This window comes from Phaeoacremonium minimum (genome assembly GCF_000392275.1).
Source record: "Phaeoacremonium minimum UCRPA7 unplaced genomic scaffold PA7_03_scaffold_541, whole genome shotgun sequence".
In the NCBI taxonomy this organism is placed as follows: domain Eukaryota; kingdom Fungi; phylum Ascomycota; class Sordariomycetes; order Togniniales; family Togniniaceae; genus Phaeoacremonium; species Phaeoacremonium minimum.
In genome coordinates this window covers 152,295-173,814 of record NW_006921443.1, presented here as the reverse complement: position 1 = coordinate 173,814, position 21,520 = coordinate 152,295, and the positions used below count along the sequence as shown (strand labels likewise).

Here is a 21,520-nt window from a genome sequence, read left to right as displayed (position 1 = left end):
GTTGTAAAGATGCCAGTCATCATCATCATTCACGGATGGAACCCCACTTAGATAGTCTCGAGCCCTTCATTGGAGCTGGTAGACAAGCGGCGAGTTGGTCTCGATCTGAGTAAAGGTCAGCTTTGTCATTGTCAGGTGATTGAGTCAAGGGACCTACCCGCTTCCTTTTCGAACAAGATCGATATGTCATCATGTTCACCAGGTAGATCTGGCAGGTCTAGACATACAAAGGCCCCCTCATCACCTGGGCTGCCGCTCTCCGCAACTTTTGGTAGCGGCCATTTCGCATCATCAAACTTGATGCCTGCCTTTCCACTTCGACTAAATGCCTCATAAACATCAGTGCCTTTCAGAGCAAAGCTCATACTCTGGCCGTGGTGGAAGTCTTCGAAGAAAACAAGGAGCTGCACTACTTTCTCTCTCTGGACAACTTGGATCCTCGTCGCGCCAGCTTCCCACTTCTTGTGGATCGGCACTACCATACGTCGACGAGCAATATGGACTGCAGCAGCGACTCCATCGAAGAGGACTGTAAATCCTGTCAAGGCTGCTTGAAAATCATGGAGGTCACGAAGGCTGGTAAAACTGTATGTTCGAACAGTAGGTGCTGAGCGGATGAGTTGTAGAGAGCCGGCGAGTTCTTCCACCAGCTCTGGTGGCACTTGTGCTTCTGACACTGCCGTGGTCATGTCTCGCTGTGGCTGGCGCAGAACAGCGATGCTCTGTGTTGCCTTCACTGCTAACCGCACTTTGAACTCTCCAGGTTCCACATTGATTCGATCTGTTACATTGCCGTGCTTGCATTCTACCACCACTCTGAGCTTGTCCGCAAGTACAGTCGGCGGTGGCTCATCTCCGCGGTCCTCGTTGATGACTCTTGCTCGCGTCCAAGGAAGTCTGTTCAGACACTGTATAGCTGTAGAGCTAGAGAGACTCTCGGATACCGTAAAAGCGGTTAGAGGCACTTCCGAAATAATGCGCTCATCATTATGAAGCGCGGTGCCGAGAAGTAAGCTGTTGAACTGAAAACGTTCATTATCGTCATTAAATGATAAGACCATCCTGCCCGCTGATCGGCCATCGTTGAATTTTAGGAGTAGAGCCGGGTTGTCCTGCTCACCACGTAGAAATCCAAATTGAATAGGCATGGATGGGGCATATGCCTGGTTGATCGCACTCAGAATTTTCGTCTTCGGTCCAGTGACGACTGCTATCCGATAGCCGCGATGAAAGCTGCGGCGACCAGTAGCAGCACTCTCCTTGACAATTCTCTCGAAAAGGCCAATTTCGCAGTGACGAACGGGCTCCTGAGGAAACTGCATCGACTGGGGATCAGCATCGAAGAACTGAAAAGTACGGAGTGTTGATCTGAAAAGGGGTTGTTCATCCTTTCTTGGATATAGAGTGCTCATTGCTTTGGCGCTGAAGTCTTGAATGCTCCAGAGGTATTTGTAATCATTAGGAGCCAGCTGAATTGCTAGTATGAACCCTCTGGGTAGCCTGAGCTCAAGAGATGAATTATCCGTACGCCAGTTTACATCATCCCACGTCGGGCCTGCGTTCTTATTGCCTTGGATTCGCAGTTGTACAGCGCTATTTTGACTAGCGATGTAGAATTCGAGATTTGGATGCTTTGGGGACCTGACTATAGACAGAAAGCTGGGGAAATAGTACTGTTGAGACTCGATGCCCTGCTCCATAAGGAAGACATCGACTGAGTACCGACCGAAACAGAAGCTGTCGGCAGTATCACCTAATGGTAGAGCTTCTAACAGAGACATTGAGGTTACTGATGTCTGCGATGCAGAGAGTGCGGAAGCCCATGAGCCATGGAGTAACGCGATGATATCTTGACTGAGGGATGGGTAATGGAGCCAGATCGCTTTATCAATTGTTTGTGGTAGGAAAGCCTCTTCTGGTGGAAGAAACCCGTTTCTTTTCATGGATACTGCCAGCTTGCGTAAGTTGGACATCAATGATTGTCTAGCCTCTTGAACATCGGTATCAATGGGACTCGACTTGGCTGCCATTACCTCAGGAATCGCCTCCTCAGACAGCCATAGACCTTTAGCCAGGTCTGCATATGCTTGCTGACGGGTCATGTCGTTTTGTTGTTGGCCTTGCTCATCCACAGGTTGCTCTCGAACAGAAGACTCGAGGCTAAGTCTTCCCTTCAAGAACCACCATAGAGCAGCCATCGCTAGGTCATGTGGCAGGCAGGTTGACAAAGGCCTGAATGTTTCAGCGTGTAATCGAAACAGTTCAAACAGATGACGGGTTCGACGAGTAAAATCTTCCAAAGCGTCATCCCCAGCGGCAACCACCGCATCATGAAGGTTCAGGGCGTTTTTCTGAGGCGAAGAAGGGGATGCGGTTTCTTTGTCGGAGAGTTTGCTGTTCTGTCTCGCAGCTGCCCAGCGCTGTGCATAGCCCGACGCTGCAGAGTAAGTCGATGACGGACTTTGCTCCACATTGGGTTTCTTGGTCCGTTCAGGAGATTCAGGGGCGCTGTGTTGCGGAGCCGAGACGGGCGACTCAGTAATAGGTATAGCAGGTGGTGGTTTGGCTTCCTCCCAATCTTGCTCCGGTTGTTCGGGGCCAGCACTTGCTGAGCGAACAGCTTTGGCAAAAGCCATACCCTCTGCCTCCCGCATCTCAGCCTGATGTAATTCAATGAATGATTTCCTCTTTTCGTCTGTTGATATTATCGGGCTATCAAGGTACTTGGAAGAAGTAGCATTGCCTGCAGGAACAGCTGGCACCTCGTCCAAGGAGGGACGAGCTGCGGGCTCAGCGATGGAGGAGTAACCGGTCTGGGTTCGTTTGATAGGTGTTGGAACGAATTCTCGCCTGAATGCGTCTGGATGTGCACTAGCTGGTACTTCGAGATCGACCGGTCGCTGAGCTGGTGGTTGCGGCTGCGGAGGAGCCTTGCGTATTTGCTGCCTTCGCTTTCCGATTTCAAAGGTTGGTATCTCGCACTCATCCCCACCATCTCCTATGATTTCGGGAAATGTGTCGACGAACCGCACCACCAAGCCTTTCCTCCGTGGCATGCGCGGGCTGCGGGCCGATTGCCTCAGAGTGAGGCTCTGCTGTGACCGGTTGTTGATATCGAGAGCATTGGGGTAGCGGGTGATATTCGTCGTGTCGAGCTTTGCGAGCATGGGCGGTGCGGCGTGAGCTACTTGGAGCTTATCGGAGGAGCCGTGGAAGAAGTCGTTCAAATCGCCGCCGCTTGGAGGTGCTTGCTCATTCGAGACCTTCCTATCTCGACCGAACAGCTTGCCCATGAGGCGACCTCTTCTCGATGCACGGCCATCCTCGGTCGGGAGATCATTGTCCATGCTTTCAATCGGCAGGTGTTGGTGGCGGTGATGAAGAGGGCGGGGCCAGCATGAGGTCCCTGAGAGGCAGCACGAGACCTCAAGTCTTAGACTGGAAAGAGGCTCTCAATGGAAAGATGGAAGAAGCAGGCCGCCTTACCAGCCTCAAAGGAATGATATACAGGTGCTCCCGCGCTCAGAGTCTAAGGGGGAGGGTCGCCCAGGCCAGAGCGCATGGGAGGATGGACTGTCTCAGTGCCGTGAGATGTCGATGTCCTACAAATAGATCGAGCGAGCAGGTACTGTAGGTAGGTAGGTAGGTAGGGAGGAGGGTCCAAACTGCAAGGTGGGAGGTGAGACAATGAGACGAGCGGCCCAATAGATTGGAAGGATTGCCTGGATTGGGGGCGGATAGGCAACCTAAGCTAGCCTAGCGACTGGCTGATGGAGGGGGAGCAGTTGGGCGTTATCTTGTGTACAAGATGAGGTTCCAAGGAAAGAGAGCCAGAGGGACAGAGAGACGGACACAGAGGTTGGCTTTGCTTGTTGCTTGTGAAGGCGGTGCACGCAGCAGCTGGCTTGAGGCGTCGTCAGTGCCTTTAACACACGTCTACGTAGGAATGTCTGATGGGCGAGTCAGGCCGCCCAGCGCAGCCCACCTTTACGGTACCTCAGGGAGGTTGATGCGTTGCAGAGAGCCAAACGCCCGTCGTGAGCGTTTCAGGGTCGAAAGAGACCCCCTTCCCCACCAAGACATGCTCCAACCCAGAACCCAGAACCCAGAACCCAGAACCCGCTAAGACACAGCCAAGTGGGACATTGGGCAGCCCTACCATTACCCGTGGACGGGCGGGTTACCTAAGCCCTCTCTACACTAGAAAGGCACATGCATGTGAGGGAGACCTGTGCAAGGCGAAGGAACGGTGCGAGACGTCAACTGTCAACCCGTATTGGCCTGTGCCGCTACAGGCTGGGCCATCTACTGCGTAAGCATGCTGTCTACCTGAAGTAGACACTGCCTAGTATGCCTAGTAGCTACCTAGGTATCTAGGTTTGGCACGCCCGCATCGTATCCCGCCGGCGGTGCTGCTCAATTCTCTAAAACCTTCTTCAGCTGTGTCTTTGCCGAGGGTTCGTGCACAGAGCTACTGCGGTATGTTGAAGAAAGGCGGAGATGCTGTCTCTATATTTAGGGCTCAATTTCTTCCAGCTACCGGTACTGCATGGTAGTAGTACACCTGGGCATCTCCACGCCGAGGGCGCAATTACAGGTCGGCTAATGAATACGAAGGAGGCTCTTCAGAATCAACAACCAGGCTGTCAGTGGCTTTTGCGTGAGAGAGAATTACCTAGGCAGTTGCCTACCTAGGTATCCAGGTTCATCAGTCGTGGTATGAGACGTCTGCCGATACGGCAATGTTCGAGAATGAAAAGACCCTTCATGGTACTATAAGTCCCGATCTTAAGGGACGGGATGATCTCGGGTGCACGTCCCTTGAGCTAGGTGACGTCTACAATGTTTCAATCTTCCACGGGAAGCTTCTTTCCCCTTAGCTTGACCTCGTGCTCTACCCGCGGCGGCTGTCTGGAAGACGAAACCCGGCTGTATCGAACAGGCCAAACAATCAAGACAACACTAGAAGCAAGCATCTCAAGGGTCAACTGAGGGTGCGCTTGAAAATTGGTTGGCTCCTCTGAAGAGCCGCTCATCGCGTCATGGCTATTCATCATCGCCGCTTGCAGATGTGAAGCTAAACTTCCTGCACGTTCAGAAGTCCGAGAATTGGATCTACTCATCTGGCAGGGTAATAACTTTCATTCGCTAAAGGTATCATGATCGACCTTCTCAACACAGGGGAGTTGCTTATTTGTTAAGATCATAATAATAAATAGCACCTGCGAGGCCTCAAGTCAGATTCAACTCACCCTAGAGCAAGTAGGTGTATTACCCTGGCGGAAAACTACCATGTATGAGGACAATTGACCATAGTGGCGTCGGGTTCTACAAATTCGCATGGAAATTTGTGTCGAGGCCATATAGCGGTCTTCTGCTATCGCCCGCTTCCCCGGCGTCGGCCAATAGTCCCAGGCATGAAGCGTTTTTTCTCTGTTTAACTAACCTGCTATTAATTAGCGACAATGCGGGTCAGCGCCTGCGAGAGAAAGCTCTTTCAGTCCGCGTATTGGGGAAAATTGCGTCGAAATGCGCACCCAGAGATGCGAGTAAGGCCTTAAGAAATGCAATGGAAATCCTGAACCGACTTTCCGACACCGACTTCAGCACACAGTGACTGTTGAAAGCAGCGAGATTGATTGGCTGAAGCCTTGTGCGCGTGTGTCTCGGTGGCGTAATTCACTGACGCTCCCCCTATAGACAGAGGCCTCTCAACGTCATTCACATCCTGCTAGAGCTGCCCCGCTGTCAGATAGCTTTCCCAGGCTGCAATTCCCCTCCCTCCGGCGAATTCGGGACCCTTCGTGCCCATATCCATGCCCAGCCCAGCCGGACCTCATCCCCAACATTCCCAGATAATTAAAAGTCTCCCCCACGGTGGAAGAGGCTGTGGACGCATGACCTGGCTCTTGGCTGTTCTACCCAGAACTCGCATCTCCATTTCTCTTTCCTCGACGATTTTGGTTGCGCTTGCGACAGCTCTGTGCACCTCGCCCCCCTCCTCCGACGATCCGCGATAACACCCCAAAATCGGCACCGGCGGGGCCTCATAAAAAATGATGGGATTGGTTTCGGGCGCGCGTCGGAGGGCAACCTCAAATGCCAGTATGTCGTCGCCGACTCTTCCGCTTCGTGGAGTCCGTTGTCGTCGCCTTTGCAATGACATCGCGCCTCGCGGGCGGCAATTCCAACCCCACTAGAGGTATCTCCTGCTGACGCCTTTGGCAACTTTCTAGGCAGCCGGTCCTCGTTCGATGACAGCAAGGGCGAGCATATCGAGGATGATACCCTCGTTGTTGAGCCCGATCAGGGCAACGGTGCGCTCTGTGATGCAATCCCTCACGGCTTCGGTTACACTAACTAGCATGCACAGTGCTCATGCACATTATCTCTCAGTTGCGGCCCGGAGCCGACCTTAGCAGAGTTGTACTCCCAACATTCATCCTCGAGCCTCGAAGCATGTTGGAGCGCATAACCAAGTAGGCTGCTTCCCGATTTCTTGCTCTCCGAAATACGGCAGCTGACTAGCTTTCTCTACAGCTTCATGTGTCACCCCGAGATGCTTCTCCCAATTCCCGACATCAACGACCCCGTCGAGAGGTTCGTTTCCGTTGTCAAGTTCTATCTGAGCGGCTGGCATATCCGCCCTCCCGGAGTCAAGAAACCCCTCAACCCAATTCTTGGCGAGATCTTCACCTGCTACTGGGACCTGCCCGATAAGACGAAGGCCTACTATATCTCCGAACAGACATCTCATCATCCCCCCAAGTCAAGCTACTTTTACATGGTACCAGAACATCACATTCGCGTCGACGGCACTCTGAAGCCGCGAAGCAAATTCTTGGGCAACTCGGCGGCAAGTCTGATGGAGGGCACGGCAATTCTTACTCTCCTTAATAGGGGCAAGGACAAACAAAAGGGGGAACGATAGTAAGCCTTTGTTACGCAGTTCCGGTGCGAGAAACGGACGTCTGACAACTTTTGTAGCATATTGACGCAACCAAATATGTATGCGCGAGGTATCTTGTTCGGCAAAATGAAGTATGAGCTGGGAGACCACAGTTTCGTTCGATGCCCCGAGCTTGGATTGGTCGCCGACATCGAATTCAAGACAAAGGGATGGGTCGGGGGTACTTACAATGCCATCGGCGGCAGCATCAGGAATGAGAACACCGGCGATATATTGTACGAGCTCTCGGGTCTGTGGAGCGATGAGATGTACATCAAGAATTTAAAGGTGAGTAACGGCGCCCCTTTGACGACGCATAAATCATCGCTAACGGCTAGGGAAGACTGGTCACAAGGATATGTTTTTTAATGCGCTCCGTTCGAAGCCCTCACCCCCGTCTGTGCGGCCGATAGAGGAGCAAGAGGAGAGGGAGTCGCAACGACTCTGGCAGAAGACCGCACAAGCCGTCAAGGACCGTAATCACGAACTGGCAACTGATGAGAAGACCAAAATCGAAGACATGCAACGAGACGAGGCCGCCAAGAGAGCTCAGGAGGGTGTTGAATGGCATCCTCGCCTGTTCAGGAGGGTCAAGGGCGGTCCGGGCGGGGCCGATGAGGGCGAAGAGGATCTCGAGTGGATCATAAATGCACACATGTAAGGCACCTTGACAATATGTCTCTTTGGATTGTTATTGACAGGGTGCAGCGAGGGTTCACCTGAGAAGCAGGCGGAACAGATCCTGGCGATCTATCCAATAGTTAAGGGACAGAAAGCAACTCAGAGAAACGCGATTCCACCTAGGGGGACCTCGCTCTCCGGACCCAGCACCCATCGTGCTCCAGAGCCTCAGGAGTCTGGCGATCTGATAGACTTTGGAGGGGACGACAAACCTACAGACTTGCCAGCCCCGATGCAACCCACATCGGGTCAGAAGCAGGACCCCAAAGTTGAAAGCAGTGGCGAGATCTCAGGCTTACTGAGGCAAACTGGAACCCCAGCGCCGAATGGCCCGCTGATTGACTTCCATGAAGATCTACAGAAAAATGTCCCCTCCATTAAGAGGTCAGATACAGAGGAGTCACGCGACGAATTCGTGGACGCACAAGAATAAGTCACCACGGCATTCGCGTGGTACAGATTCTGGGTTAGCAACGGGCCGCGAGGTGAAGGCGGATGGAAAATGGTGGCTGGGCAGGGTAATGACATGACTTCCTTCAACGGCAGGGTTACCTAGAAACGATACCTTTCTAGATATGCATTTCGTTCATGGAATAGTGATTTCTGGCATAACTAGTATCAAAGGCATATCACATCACTTCAAATATCTGGGCACACTGATCGCAGTCTGCTGGTGCATTGTCATTAAGCGACCTGCATACAGTCACTCTCCATTTATCTGTAGGATTGACTGCTTGCGATATACCGCTTGACTATACCATACAATTTCAACAAATAGTACAACATGACTTCATGGTCCAAAAGACGCCTCTAACGCCCTTAACTTTCCCATTGATCTCTTCCTTCCTGTGAAAGACATGAGCCCATTCCCCCCCCAGTAGTACTGTTTAATATCTCCGTCTGGTCGGCTCAGGGCTGGGCGACCGTGAGGGACTGCGCTCATCGCGGCCTCTGGCCTTGAGCCACTTCTTGGTGCTCAGCGTGAGCTCCCTATCGAGCTCCTCGCCCGGATTCTTGCGATGTATGAAATTACAGAAGCCTCCTCTGACACAGCCCTCCCCGCTGTTGAGGCGACAGCAGGCCTCCCGGAAGTCGGTGACGGGGCTGAGCTCGCAGTAGATGGGGCGCGCGGCGTACCAGCGGCTGTTGAGGTCGTCGCAGGCCTTCTGGGCGCTGTCCTCGTACTTGAAGCGCGCGTAGACGTTGCCGATGAGGTGGTCGTTGTTGTTGTCGCAGACGACGAGCTCCTCGAGCTCGCCGTACTTGCACATCTCGCACCAGATGTCCTCGTAGAAGGCGTCGAAGTGGTTCTGCAGCTGGGACGCGTTCATGCGGTTCTTGGGGTCGAACGCCGGGTTCTGGTACAGGTTGGGCATCAGGATGGTCTGCGAGTACGAGGGCTTGACGTGCTTGCGCGAGCAGCGGTCGCCGTGCCGGCACGCGCCGATCTTGTAATAGAAGGAGCAGTTGACCTTGTCCTGCTCGGTGCCGAAGATGGAGGCGAGGAAGTTGGCCATTGTGACGGATGGTGGTTGGCCGGCGGGAAGTTGCGATTCAGTTGTTGAAGTTGAAGGATATGATGCTCACTGTGGGATGCAATTTAGTTTCCTTATCGCTTGTCGCAAAATGCGCAGGTATCGTTGTTCGTGATATCGTTGTCGGTGTTGAGGCGAAAATTGGGGCAGGCTCTAGGTTAGGGATTTAGATAAATCTGTGGCGCACCAGCACAAGGCTGACAAATATGGTGGCGCACCATCCAGCTGCTTCATTGGCTTTCGCAAGTGGGTCCGCTGAGAGAAGGCTGACCAATTACCAGAGCCTCAGCTATTCACCTAATTCCAGGGTTCTGGAGTAAAGAGAGGCATGTCTGCCAGCTACCTCGCTAGTCACTTGCAGGGTTTCGACCTGGAATTCAAGATTTGACGTCAATCACTGCTTCTTGAGGTTGCATCGTTGCAATTCACGATGAACCGCCAACAAGCCGAGCAAGCCTAGCAGAGCACTCCTACCGGCATGAGTGATTGACAGGAACCGGTTCCAGAGACAGGCAATCGCAATCAAACTACACGTATACTGCACAATGTTACAAGAGACGGTGCACTTGCTAGGATTTCTTAGCACATGTACATCCCTCAGAGCAGCCTCCACTATCTGACACTGGAAGATATAACTAGTGGACGGTCAGGCCGGTCAATAGACCTGACACCATCCATGTGAGACAATCGATGCCGAATCCCGCAACAGTGGGCTTCAAGATTCATTTGCGGCCTTTTCACTCGAAGGGAAGAGCATGGATGGAGTGTGTCCCAGGCGGATCACGACTAGACGATTGCGGCATTGCATTGCAAATGAGATGCGCTACCCGGCTGAAATAGCCCACAGGCCTGAGTGGATGCGCCATCATCCTGCTAGTCTAGCTCGGGCGCAAGCTGCAGTTCTCCTTCAGCAGCTCAAGGTTCAAGTGAATGCGTCGTCGCTCGCCCGCAGCAATCTCGGCCCCACAGCAAGAGACGACCGAGCCGAAGATGCGGTGGTGGTTCAGCATGTTAGGTCGAACCTAATCACCTATAAGACCTTTTGGTTCGCGGCTGTGCACCCCCGAATGATACCGGGTGGTGGGTTCACACATGTGCCGACCTGAATCATTGACCTGCAGAAGTACCTGGGCTTGCTGGGTTCCTGTGCTCCCTGGAAACTGAAGAATGCTTGGGTTGAACCTGAAAATATGTATCTGTAGATGAGGGGGCTTGACAACAGCGTGGAGACGGGTAAGTTAGATCGGTGACACCCCTCCCTCCCTGGTTGTTCTAATCTTCCCATGCCTTTGCATCGGGTGCTAGATTGCTACAGGGATGCCAACCTAGTCACACCCGATTCGACAGGCAGATGCCTCTGGCCGTTGGTCGTGAGTGGCTCTGGCAGAGTGCGAGAGGATCTTGGGACGCTTGATGATGCAACGTGTGCAGCAACGGTGGTGAGATACGCTCGGCGCCTGGCGTTTGATTTATACTCTTCCTAGTCTTCCTAGGAACCTACCTACCTCAGCGTGCTCAGGTAGGTACCTCATTTGAAGCAGGGAATCTCTTACCAAGGCAGGAATGGAGCCAAGAAGTGGAGAGGGACAAGATTCATCGCGGGCGATAGCGTTTATTCATCTGTGGCTTTCCCAGCCATCCATCGCCACTTGAGGTACCTGCTCAGCTTGCTCGGCACATTTGGCTTGCCATTGAGAAAAAAGATACAAAGGCTGTAAATGCATTGGGTGAACTGGATTGAGTTCCATGGACAAGGGACACGGCACGCATATATCCAGGCTTCAGACACACCTTGCACCAGCAGGATTTGTTAATTGCCCGGGCGGCCTCTTGTGTATCAAATGCACGGCAAAAATTCAGGAATTTCCAAGTTGCAGGTCGTGGCGGTGATTGTGGTGGTGGTGGTTGCGTTGCGTTGCTTTGCGTCTCAAGTGCCAGCAAAAGTCCCAGTAGCTACCAGCCCCAGCACCAAAAGTCCACTGGGACTGACCCCTGTCGAGCTTAACGGCCCCGCCCCCAGTCAGTCGGTCGCTCCTATTAGCGAGGAGCAGCAAGCACCCTGGCAAGCCCAGCTAAGGTGAACAGCAGAGAAGATAGAGACTGACGTAGCGTGGTCCCATCTGCTCCACGCGACGAGCGAGCCCAGCTTTTTGCCTGTGTTAGACCTGCTTCCCGGACTGACCAGACAGCCACGCCAGCTTCCACAAGAAACCTCACCACCACCACCACCATTCATAAGTTCACCCTACCTTGACTTTCCCTTCCTGCTTGCTGTGCTTTTTCCTTCCCCCCGCCCTTCTCATCGTCAACCATTGTCTGCCATCAGCCACAAGTCACTCCCTCACCTCTCCCCCTTCCCTTTCCCTTTGGACCCGTTCCATCATATACCTAGCTCAAGCTACCCTGAAACTATCCAGCTGGTCGCTAGGAGCTAGGTATCTCTCCAACCCCTCACAACCTAACTCATATACATTTAGCCTTCACCACCCTCTCCATCTGCCCAAAGCTCTGATTCAGGCACAAGCTCGAGCCCTGCACAGCACCTTGTGCCAATTGGGTCGTAGGAGTTGAAGCTGCTCGTGGCAGCAGAGCAGGCAGCATAATGGCGACCGAACAAGCAAAGAATGAGCTCAAGCAGCAGGGCGCCATCGAGGCAGCGCACGACCCCAACAGCTCCGTCACAGCTGCAGATGCCGAGAAGAAGATTGTCGAGGACAGCAGGAGTGCCGGCATAGCTGCCTACTCCTTCGACCCCGATGCCAGCCCAGAGGAGAAAAAGGCTCAAGCCAGAGCTGTGAGTGCCCTCCCGAAACTGCCAAGCTTCTCAATTTTTGTACCTCTCAACTGACTGAAAACAGGCGCTCCCCGAAGGCTTCCACAACCCCAAGCGCACCAAAGGCGTTGCCATTGTGACCGATATCGACGATGGCAGCAAGCCCGCCTACGATCTCCCCAGTCCCTCCAAGGCCGGAGCCATCGAAGTCCCCAAGGATTCTCAAGGCAAGCCCACCGGCGCGGGCGAAGATGCAGACCAATTTGGTGAAAAAACAGGATGGACTCCCCGGTTTGGCTGGCCCACCGAGCCTATCCAGGAGGGCGAGAGCTTACTGGATCACTCTACGTGGCTTGAAGGCCAGATCCCAGACAAGTTCTTTGGTGGTAAGTTACAAAACATGAATCATTTGTGGTGGCAAGGGCGCTCAATTATGTGACAGATTGGTACTACAATGCCGGAGTAATTGTCTTCGCATGCATCACTTCCTGGCTCGTGGCCGTCTTCGGTGGTGGTCTCGCGTGGGTCTTCATTATCATGGCAATATGCTCAACTTACTACCGGACATCCATCCGTCGAGTCCGACGCAATTTCCGGGACGATCTGAACCGCGAGTTCTCCCTGAAGAAGCTAGATACGGACACCGAGTCCCTCGAGTGGATTAACTCCTTCATGGTAAAATTCTGGCCGATCTACCAGCCCGTTCTGGCCCAGACTGTAATCAACTCAGTCGACCAGGTCCTCAGCTCAGCCACTCCAGCATTCCTCGACAGCTTGAAGCTGAAGAGCTTCACTCTAGGTTCAAAGCCACCGCGAATGGAGCATGTCAAGACGTATCCCAAGGCCGATGATGACGTTGTCATCATGGATTGGAAATTCAGCTTCACCCCCAATGACACTGCTGATATGACTGCTCGCCAGATCAAAAACAAGATTAACCCGAAAGTCGTCCTAGAGATCCGTGTAGGCAAGGCCATGATCAGCAAAGGTCTCGATGTCATCGTGGAAGACATGGCTTTCTCCGGCTTGATGCGCCTTAAGGTCAAGCTTCAGATTCCATTCCCTCACGTTGAGAAGGTGGAAATGTGCTTCCTCGAGCGACCTACAATTGACTACGTCTGCAAACCATTAGGTGGTGAAACATTCGGTTTTGACATCAATTTCATTCCTGGACTGGAGAGCTTCATCCAAGAGCAGATTCACGGTAACCTTGCGCCGATGATGTACGCACCAAATGTATTCCCCATCGAAGTCGCCAAGATGCTTGCTGGTACTCCTGTTGATCAAGCTATCGGAGTTATTGCGGTTACCCTCCATGGAGCACAGGGCCTGAAGAATGCAGACAAATTCTCCGGTAACCCAGATCCGTATGCGGTTGTCACGCTAAACAAGCGAGCGCCTCTGGCAAAGACGAAGACCGTCCACGACACAGCTAACCCTCGATGGAACGAGACACACTATATCATCGTAACCTCCTTCAACGATTCTCTTGATATTCAGGTCTTTGACTACAATGACATCAGATCAGACAAGGAGCTCGGTGTTGCGTCATTCCCAATCGAGAACCTCGAAGAAATCAACGAGTACGAAAACGAGCGCCTTGAGATCAAGTCTGCAGGCAAAGCTCGCGGTGCTCTATCATGCGATATTCGCTTCTTTCCTGTCTTGGAAACTAAGAAGTCCCCCGAAGGTATCGACGAGCCTCCACCGGAGACAAACACAGGCATTCTGCGTTTTTCTGTGGAGCAAGCCAAGGATCTTGATGGCACAAAGAGTCTCGTTGGCCTTCTAAACCCTTACGCTCACCTGATGCTCAACGGCAAGGAGATTCACACCACGAAGAAGCTTAAGCGCACCAACAACCCCATCTGGGACAACGGCTCCAGAGAGATCCTTATCACAGATCGCAAGAACGCCAAGCTAGGTGTCGTTATCAAAGATGAGCGCGACATTACAGGCGACCAGGTCATTGGTACATATCAGATCAAGCTTGAGGATATGCTGGAATTCATGGAGAAAGGTCAAGATTGGTACAACTTGTCAGCTACCAAAACTGGTCGCGTCAAGATGCAAGCTCAATGGAAGCCGGTTGCGTTATCTGGCATAGTGGCTGGGACTGGTGGCTACCAGACACCCATTGGCATCATGCGCGTGCACTTCCAGAAGGCCAAGGACTTGCGGAACTTTGAGACCATGGGCAAGTCAGATCCATATGCACGAATCTTGCTTTCTGGCATTGAGAGAGCCCGAACAGTTACATTCAAGAACAATCTTGACCCTGACTGGGATGAAGTTCTGTACGTCCCCGTACACTCTTCACGCGAGAGGCTGCAACTTGAAGTCATGGACTCCGAAAAGATGGGCAGAGACCGCAGTCTCGGTCTGGTTGAGGTTTTCGCAGCAGACTACGTTCACCAAGACGAGGCTGGAGAGTATCTTGTTCATGAAGAAAAGGTGTTACGCGAGGACGGCCTTCGACTTCACGGCAAGGGCATCGCAAAGGGTATTCTCACGTATACCGTCGCTTTTTATCCATGCCTTAATGTTGCCGATCCTGAAGATGAAGAGGAGGCTGCTGACGGCGAGGCAAAGAAGTCACTTGATGTTCCTCGATCCGAAAATGCTGGTAAATTTTCAGCAACTATCGGTAAGGACGGCGAGAAGGAGCCTGCTACTCCCAAGTCTCCCGTTACTCCTGTGTCACCAGGTCTGCCCAGAAAATCTCTCCAGGAACGCACGCCGCCAAAGGTGCACCTTACCCCACAAGAACTTCTTAAGTACGAGTCGGGACTGGTCATCTTCAAACTCATGGACGCAGAGTTGCCGAAGAGCGATACTCGCATCGAGGTCTTTGTCGATGACATGGCATTCCCCTCCTACACTTCATCCAGAGCGAAGTCAAGAAACTTCAAGTTCGACGAGATTGGAGACTGTTTTATTCGTGAGTTGGACTTCTCCAAACTGACTTTGAAAGTCCGAGAGAAGGGCAGTAAGCCAGAGGAGGGTGATAAGGAGCATACGCTGGCGCGTCTCACAGGTAGTACCCTGGAAACCTTGAAGCAATGCCTGGTAAGTGCATCAGTGTGTCTTTTCTGATAACCTGTACTAACAAGTAGCAGAACAATCCTACAACATTGAAAATGAAGGATGAGGATGGCAAAGTCAGCTCCGTGAAAGTCAGCCTGAAGTATGTGCCCGTGAAGATGAAGCTTGATCCCAGTGAAAGCATCAACAATATGGGTAATCTGCGCGTCGACGTCTTGGACGCGATGGATCTTCCTTCTGCCGACCGTAATGGCAAGAGTGACCCGTACTGCAAGTTCGAGTTGGGTGGCGAGGAGGTCTTCAAGACCAAGGTCCAGAAGAAGACGTTGCATCCCGCTTGGAACGAGTTCTTCGAGGTCCCAATTCCTTCAAGAACTGCAGCCAAATTTACCGTCAAAGTTATGGACTGGGACTTTGCAGATAAGCCTGATTTCCTCGGTGGAGCAGATATCAATCTCGAGCAGCTAGACCCCTTCAAGGCACAAGAGGTGAAGTTGATGCTCGATGGCAAGTCTGGCTCCATCCGGTTGCGACTGCTTTTCCGCCCGGACTACGTCACCAGGAGCAGGCATGGAACTTCGACCTTCTCTGGCACCTTTGCAGCACCCGGCAGGATTGTTACTGGCGTTGCTGGAGCTCCGATCAAAGGAGGAGTCGCTGTTGCCGGTGTGGTGGGCCACGGTGTTGGAAAAGGGGCATCGTTCCTCAAGCGTGGCTTCGGTGGTAAGAAGCAGGATGATGACCTTAATGGTGCAGCAAGCTCTGAAGTACCAACCATTGTCACCACTAATGGTGCGGACGCTGGGCCTGGTTCTGGTCTCAAACGCTCCACAGGCCTATCCCTAGATCCTGAGGCTTCCCCGAATGGATCTCCAACAGTCAATGGTAACGGCCATGCTCGCACCAAGAGTTTCGGGGCAGCATCTGTTCATAGCACTTCCGGAGGCGGTCCGGGTTCTGGCACCGCCGTATTTACCATTGTGTCGGCTACAGGCTACCCGCCATCCTCGGATATCTATGTCATGCTCAACCAACTGACACCCAAGCAAAAGACCATCGGCAAGACTAAGCACCATAAGTCTGGAGCTGGCAATCTTCAGTTTAATGAGACTTTCAAGACCACCTGCACTCCAGATGCTCAGTTCCAGCTCAAGGCCATGGAGAATCACACTTTCAGCAGTGATGATGATCTGGGCGAGTCTATCTGCGTTGTCGACGAATCCGGATCTGGCGCTGAGAAAGAGTTCAGGGTCGGCAGTGGTACCATTATCATCAAGAGCACCTTCACGCCTGCGGAGAGCGTAACCGACAGCCCAAAATCGTCGCTACGACGAAGCTTTTTGAGCAAGAGGGAGAGCCGTGCTCCTAGCAGAGAGGGAACGCCATCCACGTAGAACGGGAAAGGCTTTCTCTCGAAGGAGTCTCTTTTATTGACGAATCGTCCGTCCTTCAGCAATCCACGTTCGCTCTCCAAGCGTACTTAGCTCTCATTCTTTCGATCGCCTACAGATACCTTCTTTCCTTTCTTGTTCTTTTTCTTAGGTCTCTGGCCGTTGGCTGGGCACGATTCACGGTTTGGAGGGGAGTCAAATTCGGCAAAGGCAGGCAAAAGGCATACTAGGGCCTGGATATTGATCACAGGTGGAAAAGAGAATGCTCCATCAACGATAATATCTGATGGTAGCTCCGAGATTGTCGGACTGGGGGGGCTTTATCAGTTTGGTCGTTTGTTCAAACAACCCTCCAGTTCTTGTGTATTATTGTTAGTAGTATAGTCTACTTTAATTGACGTCTTATGATGACTATGATTCGCTTGCGTCTTTTCCAGATGACTCTGAAACTGCATGATATATATGGCTGCAGTTCATCCCGTGTATTTTCACCGTATCCACTCATATTGGCTCATTGACACGTAAGCCTATAGGAAGTCTCGGATCGTGAAAGTATCTGGCGTCTCCTGATCAGCGGATCTGGAGGGTAGACTAGCTGCATCTCCTCATTATACCAAATGCATTTTCTCAACACTAAGATAGTCTACACATGTTGCTCCCATAATAGAAACGCCATTCGATAGTGACCGCACCAGGATGCTGTTGAAGGAAATCCAATAGAATAGCATCACGCTCTTTAGCCCTCAATATTTACTTCCTATTACGCTTCACCTGTAGCGCTTTCAGGCCATTGAAAATAGATGGTTACTATGGAATGAAAGTTGATATGAGCTGTGTCCGTGAGGGACACTGTTTTGGCAAGCCTATGAAAGGAAGGAAAATATTAAGCAAAAAAAGCACAAGCAAGTAAGATCAGAGTAAACAAGCAAGCACAGCTTTTCCTCCAATCATCGAGCGCCTTTCTACAATCCAAATATTTGACCGGCCAAATGCTCTGCCAACCTTTGCAGGTATCATAAAATCTCTGGTTTTTTTTTTTCGTGTCTTCACAAATCGCTTCCGCGATTGTATTTTAGCCCGTGAGGGCAACAGTCGATATCTTCCATGCAGCACATACAGTGCTTTTAAAACGTATTCAAGGTAGGATGTAATGCGTAGCTCGTATCAAGCGTTCTGCTTCGATATTGCGTAAATCCTGCCTAAGAAAGCGTTAGGAGATTGTATGACTACCCAGGGTTCAGAGACACTGGATGTTAACAATCAACTTAGACGCTTGAAATGACGTGACGTTTGAGGCCCGCAAGACCTAGCGTGACGCAAATTATGCTTTTGAGGCCCCTGCTATGCTTCAAAAGATGTTAGTCACAATCATATCTCTTATATGTGTAAGCGACCATGAGTCTCACCCTCCACCAAGGGCCATGGTCTCCGAACCCGGGTATAGACTTCGAGTCCGTATAATTTAACCATTCCATCCCAGGTACAAGTGTCCAGCGGACATTTGTGAATCGAGCGCTATTACTCTCAACTCAGCCTTCTTTGTTTCCGAGGTGAAAATACAGCAAGTATGAACTTGTCTACGTGCTTTAGTCATAGTTGAAGGGTTCATGGCCTTATAAGCGGCTGCTCATTCATTTATGAGACAGAAGCTTCCCCGGTTGCTGCAACGGTATCGTTTGAAAAAGATGCGGTCTGAGCTAATGTCCTATCCGGGTCAGGTTGACCGAGGTTCGCTATTCCAATTTGCCTCTGAGTTTGCCTTCTGGATCTGGTGTCTGTCAGATCTTGGCGGAAGTAAGGCAAAACTATGGAAGATATTTCAGATGGAACCACAGCTCGAGATTCAAGTGAGATACTTGATTCGCTGCGAGTAAACCTGCCAGGAAATTGAATGGAACTTGGTCCATTGATATGGCGCAACTCAAAGGGCACTTCCTGTTGTGAGGCCGCTTGAGCCACGGAGTTTGAAATGACCTGAAAAGCACTTAAATCGGGCGTCCTGTGTCCCCTTGTCTGCGGCGCAACTCCTCCTGGAGTTTGCAATCCATCCATGTCCTGAAAGGGGGTCTGAAGCTCCGATCTGGGTGATCCTGTATAAAATGGGCTGTGATCAGACAATGGGTCGACAAACCAGGCCATTCCGTTATCTGATGGCCCTCTGCCAGATTCCATATCTTGCAAGGAAATCGAATCAGTCAAAGGCATGAAACCTCCTCTCCCACTCCGGAGGCTCCAAAAACTTCGTTCGACCCAAGGCCAGCAAAATGTCAAGAAAGTTCCAAGCATCGCATATACTGGGAGCAAACGAATGTGGTGTTCTGATGGTGCAGGGCTGAAAGATACGGCCACAGTTAGAAGCACAACACCCAGAAGTAGCGTATAACGGCCGTATCTGAACATGATAATCAGCTTACTAGGCCCAAAGTCTAAATAGATGTCTTCAGGATGCATATTACGTCAGGATCCTGGAAACTTGTAGCGCACAAAATGACGCCCAGGATAATAAGAATAGCCACAATGCCCTTCAATCGAAAGCGTATATTAGCTCTAATCATTGTCCAGACGCATTGGTGTTCAGAAGCTCACATGTTTCCCCAGAGTCTGCTCTGTTCAATGAATAGCGGGAAAGCGGCGGAAGATCCGATCAGAATACCTCCTGCCACCAGTCTGGTCCAAAAGTAGAAATGCTCATGTCTACTTTCGTGGTCGAGAAACATCTTGCAAAGTTCTTGGATATGTATGGATGTTTCCATAGTGACATCGAGCACTCAATTGGTCGTTTTGAGGTGTGATATGGTGCCGGTGCAAAGGAGCAGAATCGTGAATGTACGGCGGATACTATATAAGCCCGGGCCCAGGGAAGGAGGAATCTCCAATAAAGGAAACGGTAGTGCCAGAGAAAAGATATCATATATTATAGAAGATTTGTGGAAGAGCTAGTGATTGTATAGCATTGCAAGGCAGTATTGGTAGGAGACTCTTTGCGGCTCGGGGGATATCAAGTCGTTTGCTGAGGCTAACCGAATGTAAGTGAATACGGTTGGTTATCGATTGACCATGCTGCTTGAGGCGGAAGTAATTCATTCGATTCTGGCTCGACCACGTACGTGGCTAAAAGATAGACTAAAGGACGTCTTCGGTCGTATCGCTGATGGTGGTTCGCATTTCAAGCCACCGAGGGCGCCTCGACCTCTTGGTTGGCGTTCCTCTCTCGAGCATTCAGCCTCGCGTTATCGCCTGCTTTCTACCCGACCGGTTGCCTTAAAAGTTTTAGGTCTCAATGCATGCCAGGCTAATTCACAAACGGGTTTCTTCACCCAGATTGTCAATTGTAGGTACTCCATTTCCCGCTGTGGATGTTCGCTTGTCGGCATTGTCCTGCGAAAGTTAGACACTCTTGTAACGCAGCCTTCCATATACTATTTTGCTCAGAAGACTGTATTCGCTTATGTCAAAGCCTTGTGTCCACACGCCGTTGGGTCTCAAGCAAGACTGTGCTCTGCGCATTATATATAACCGTCCATCCCAGCTTCTGATTTTCTCAATACCCATCCAGGCAAAACCCCGTTTCGCGACTTCATTTCTCGGATTACTCATAAGTTGTGAATATATTTTGCCCTAAATTTTGAAAGACTGGTCACTTGTCAGACTTTCGAGTCCCTCCGGACTCATGTCCAGGAGCAAGGGAAATTTAATATGCGTTCGATGGGACCATTGGCTTGGAAGAAGCTCATTGGATACCCCCTACAAGGGAGCTTAGATGTTATCGAGGTGCTGCCAGGCATTGTTACGTCTACGTTGACTACGATCTATACGGTTGATTCTGAAAGTTTAGCAAGTCAGGTGAGTTTACTCTGACAAGAGCGTCTCATATGGGCAGTCAGCAAATTTCGCGATCTCATTTTGCAGACACTTTCATCAAGCTGATAAGTTCAGGCATGGTATCTCAGTGCCGAGGATGGCATCGTTGATATGAGAAGAGCAGGCGCCCTTATTCATTCACCAGTCGCCTTGCTAGGATCATGTGTCCTCTTCGGTTGCTCAGTCATATCTTTCCTTTGTCGACATCAAAAAAAGGATGTACATCAACCTGTCATATTTATCTTGGTCATTACATTGGGTATCATTCTGGGGCTCGGAGTTGGCGCAAGTGCAAACATGATCATTCTTGCTTTTGTTCCCTGGGCGACATGCATTGCAATGGTTGTTAGTGCCTGGGGACATTCTTCTGCTAGATGGTTGCGAAAAAGATCGCGTAGAGACGTTACTGGGGCTTCTAGGAAAGCTTTCGATAGTTCCATGAACGGCTAGTCCTCATGGTTCGCAGTTTCATACAGCCCCGTGCCAGACAGGGTTTCATGCTCAAGTTTAAAGTAAGATCGATTTTCTGAGTGAGTTTCCCTATGTGGTTGTCTTCTTTGTACTGACAAACACTCCCAACATCAAGTTCTTTTTTTAACATCACGAAACGTCTCCGAACTAGCACAATCTCCTGCACGCAATCTTAGACGACATGAGCTTAGAATCAGATTTCAATTGAGGCCGAAGAAATCCATGGGCAATGAATTTGATAATTTGATAGGAATGGCAGTTCATAGCAAACTACTACGTGAGCAACTCCAATCTACTAGGGAAGTGGGTATCCTTTACCACCACTCTTTACAACAACCATGACCACCATCGAGTTTTTGGCGCTTCTTCAAAAGCCTCGTTGTCCTTAACCACATTCAAGAACACCTGCTCTAAAGTTGGTGCACCGATAGAAAAATCTGTCAGACCCAATATCTCTTTGTTTGTCTCGAGACTTTCAATGAGTTGGGCGATGATGCTACGGTTATCTGTTTCTTTCAAAGCAGGTTGAATCGTAGTCTTTGGTGAATTCTCAATATCCGCCGTGGTCGTGACTGGGTTATTTTGGATCATGAACTTGATCTGTCCTCCAAGATTTTCTCCTTCAAAAGTGACACCATTAAATTGCTTTCGAATCCACTGTTCCACAGCCTGCATTTCTTCAGGTGATGAACTGGGTGCGCTCCTCAGTACAAGTTGAACATGATAGAGATTACTGTACTTCTGTCTCAGCACCTGAGTCGTACCAATGGCTAGAAGTCGTCTTGAGACGATGGCAGCGCGGGTAGCCAATGCA

The 21,520-nt window shown here is 51.0% G+C and overlaps 3 protein-coding genes across 3 annotated transcripts; 2 read left to right on the top strand and 1 right to left on the bottom strand.

The window, feature by feature from the left end:
- Window positions 1-6,459: 6,459 nt before the first annotated feature.
- UCRPA7_7573 (putative oxysterol-binding protein) lies at window positions 6,460-7,610 on the top strand (the record flags this gene model as incomplete). The annotated part of the gene is made up of 4 exons (XM_007920101.1): window positions 6,460-6,479; window positions 6,541-6,930; window positions 6,988-7,237; window positions 7,293-7,610. The coding sequence occupies 4 exons, from the start codon at window positions 6,460-6,462 to the stop codon at window positions 7,608-7,610; spliced, it is 978 nt and encodes a 325-aa protein (XP_007918292.1).
- Window positions 7,611-8,517: 907 nt separating this feature from the next.
- On the bottom strand, window positions 8,518-9,147 carry UCRPA7_7572 (putative splicing factor u2af 23 kda subunit protein; the record flags this gene model as incomplete). Its single annotated transcript, XM_007920100.1, has 1 exon — window positions 8,518-9,147. One exon carries the CDS (start codon window positions 9,145-9,147, stop codon window positions 8,518-8,520), a length of 630 nt encoding a protein of 209 aa, XP_007918291.1.
- A 2,620-nt stretch (window positions 9,148-11,767) lies between these two features.
- UCRPA7_7571 (putative c2 domain-containing protein) lies at window positions 11,768-16,377 on the top strand (the record flags this gene model as incomplete). The annotated part of the gene is made up of 4 exons (XM_007920099.1): window positions 11,768-11,959; window positions 12,024-12,324; window positions 12,381-15,007; window positions 15,058-16,377. The coding sequence occupies 4 exons, from the start codon at window positions 11,768-11,770 to the stop codon at window positions 16,375-16,377; spliced, it is 4,440 nt and encodes a 1,479-aa protein (XP_007918290.1).
- Between the last annotated feature and the right edge of the window lie 5,143 nt (window positions 16,378-21,520).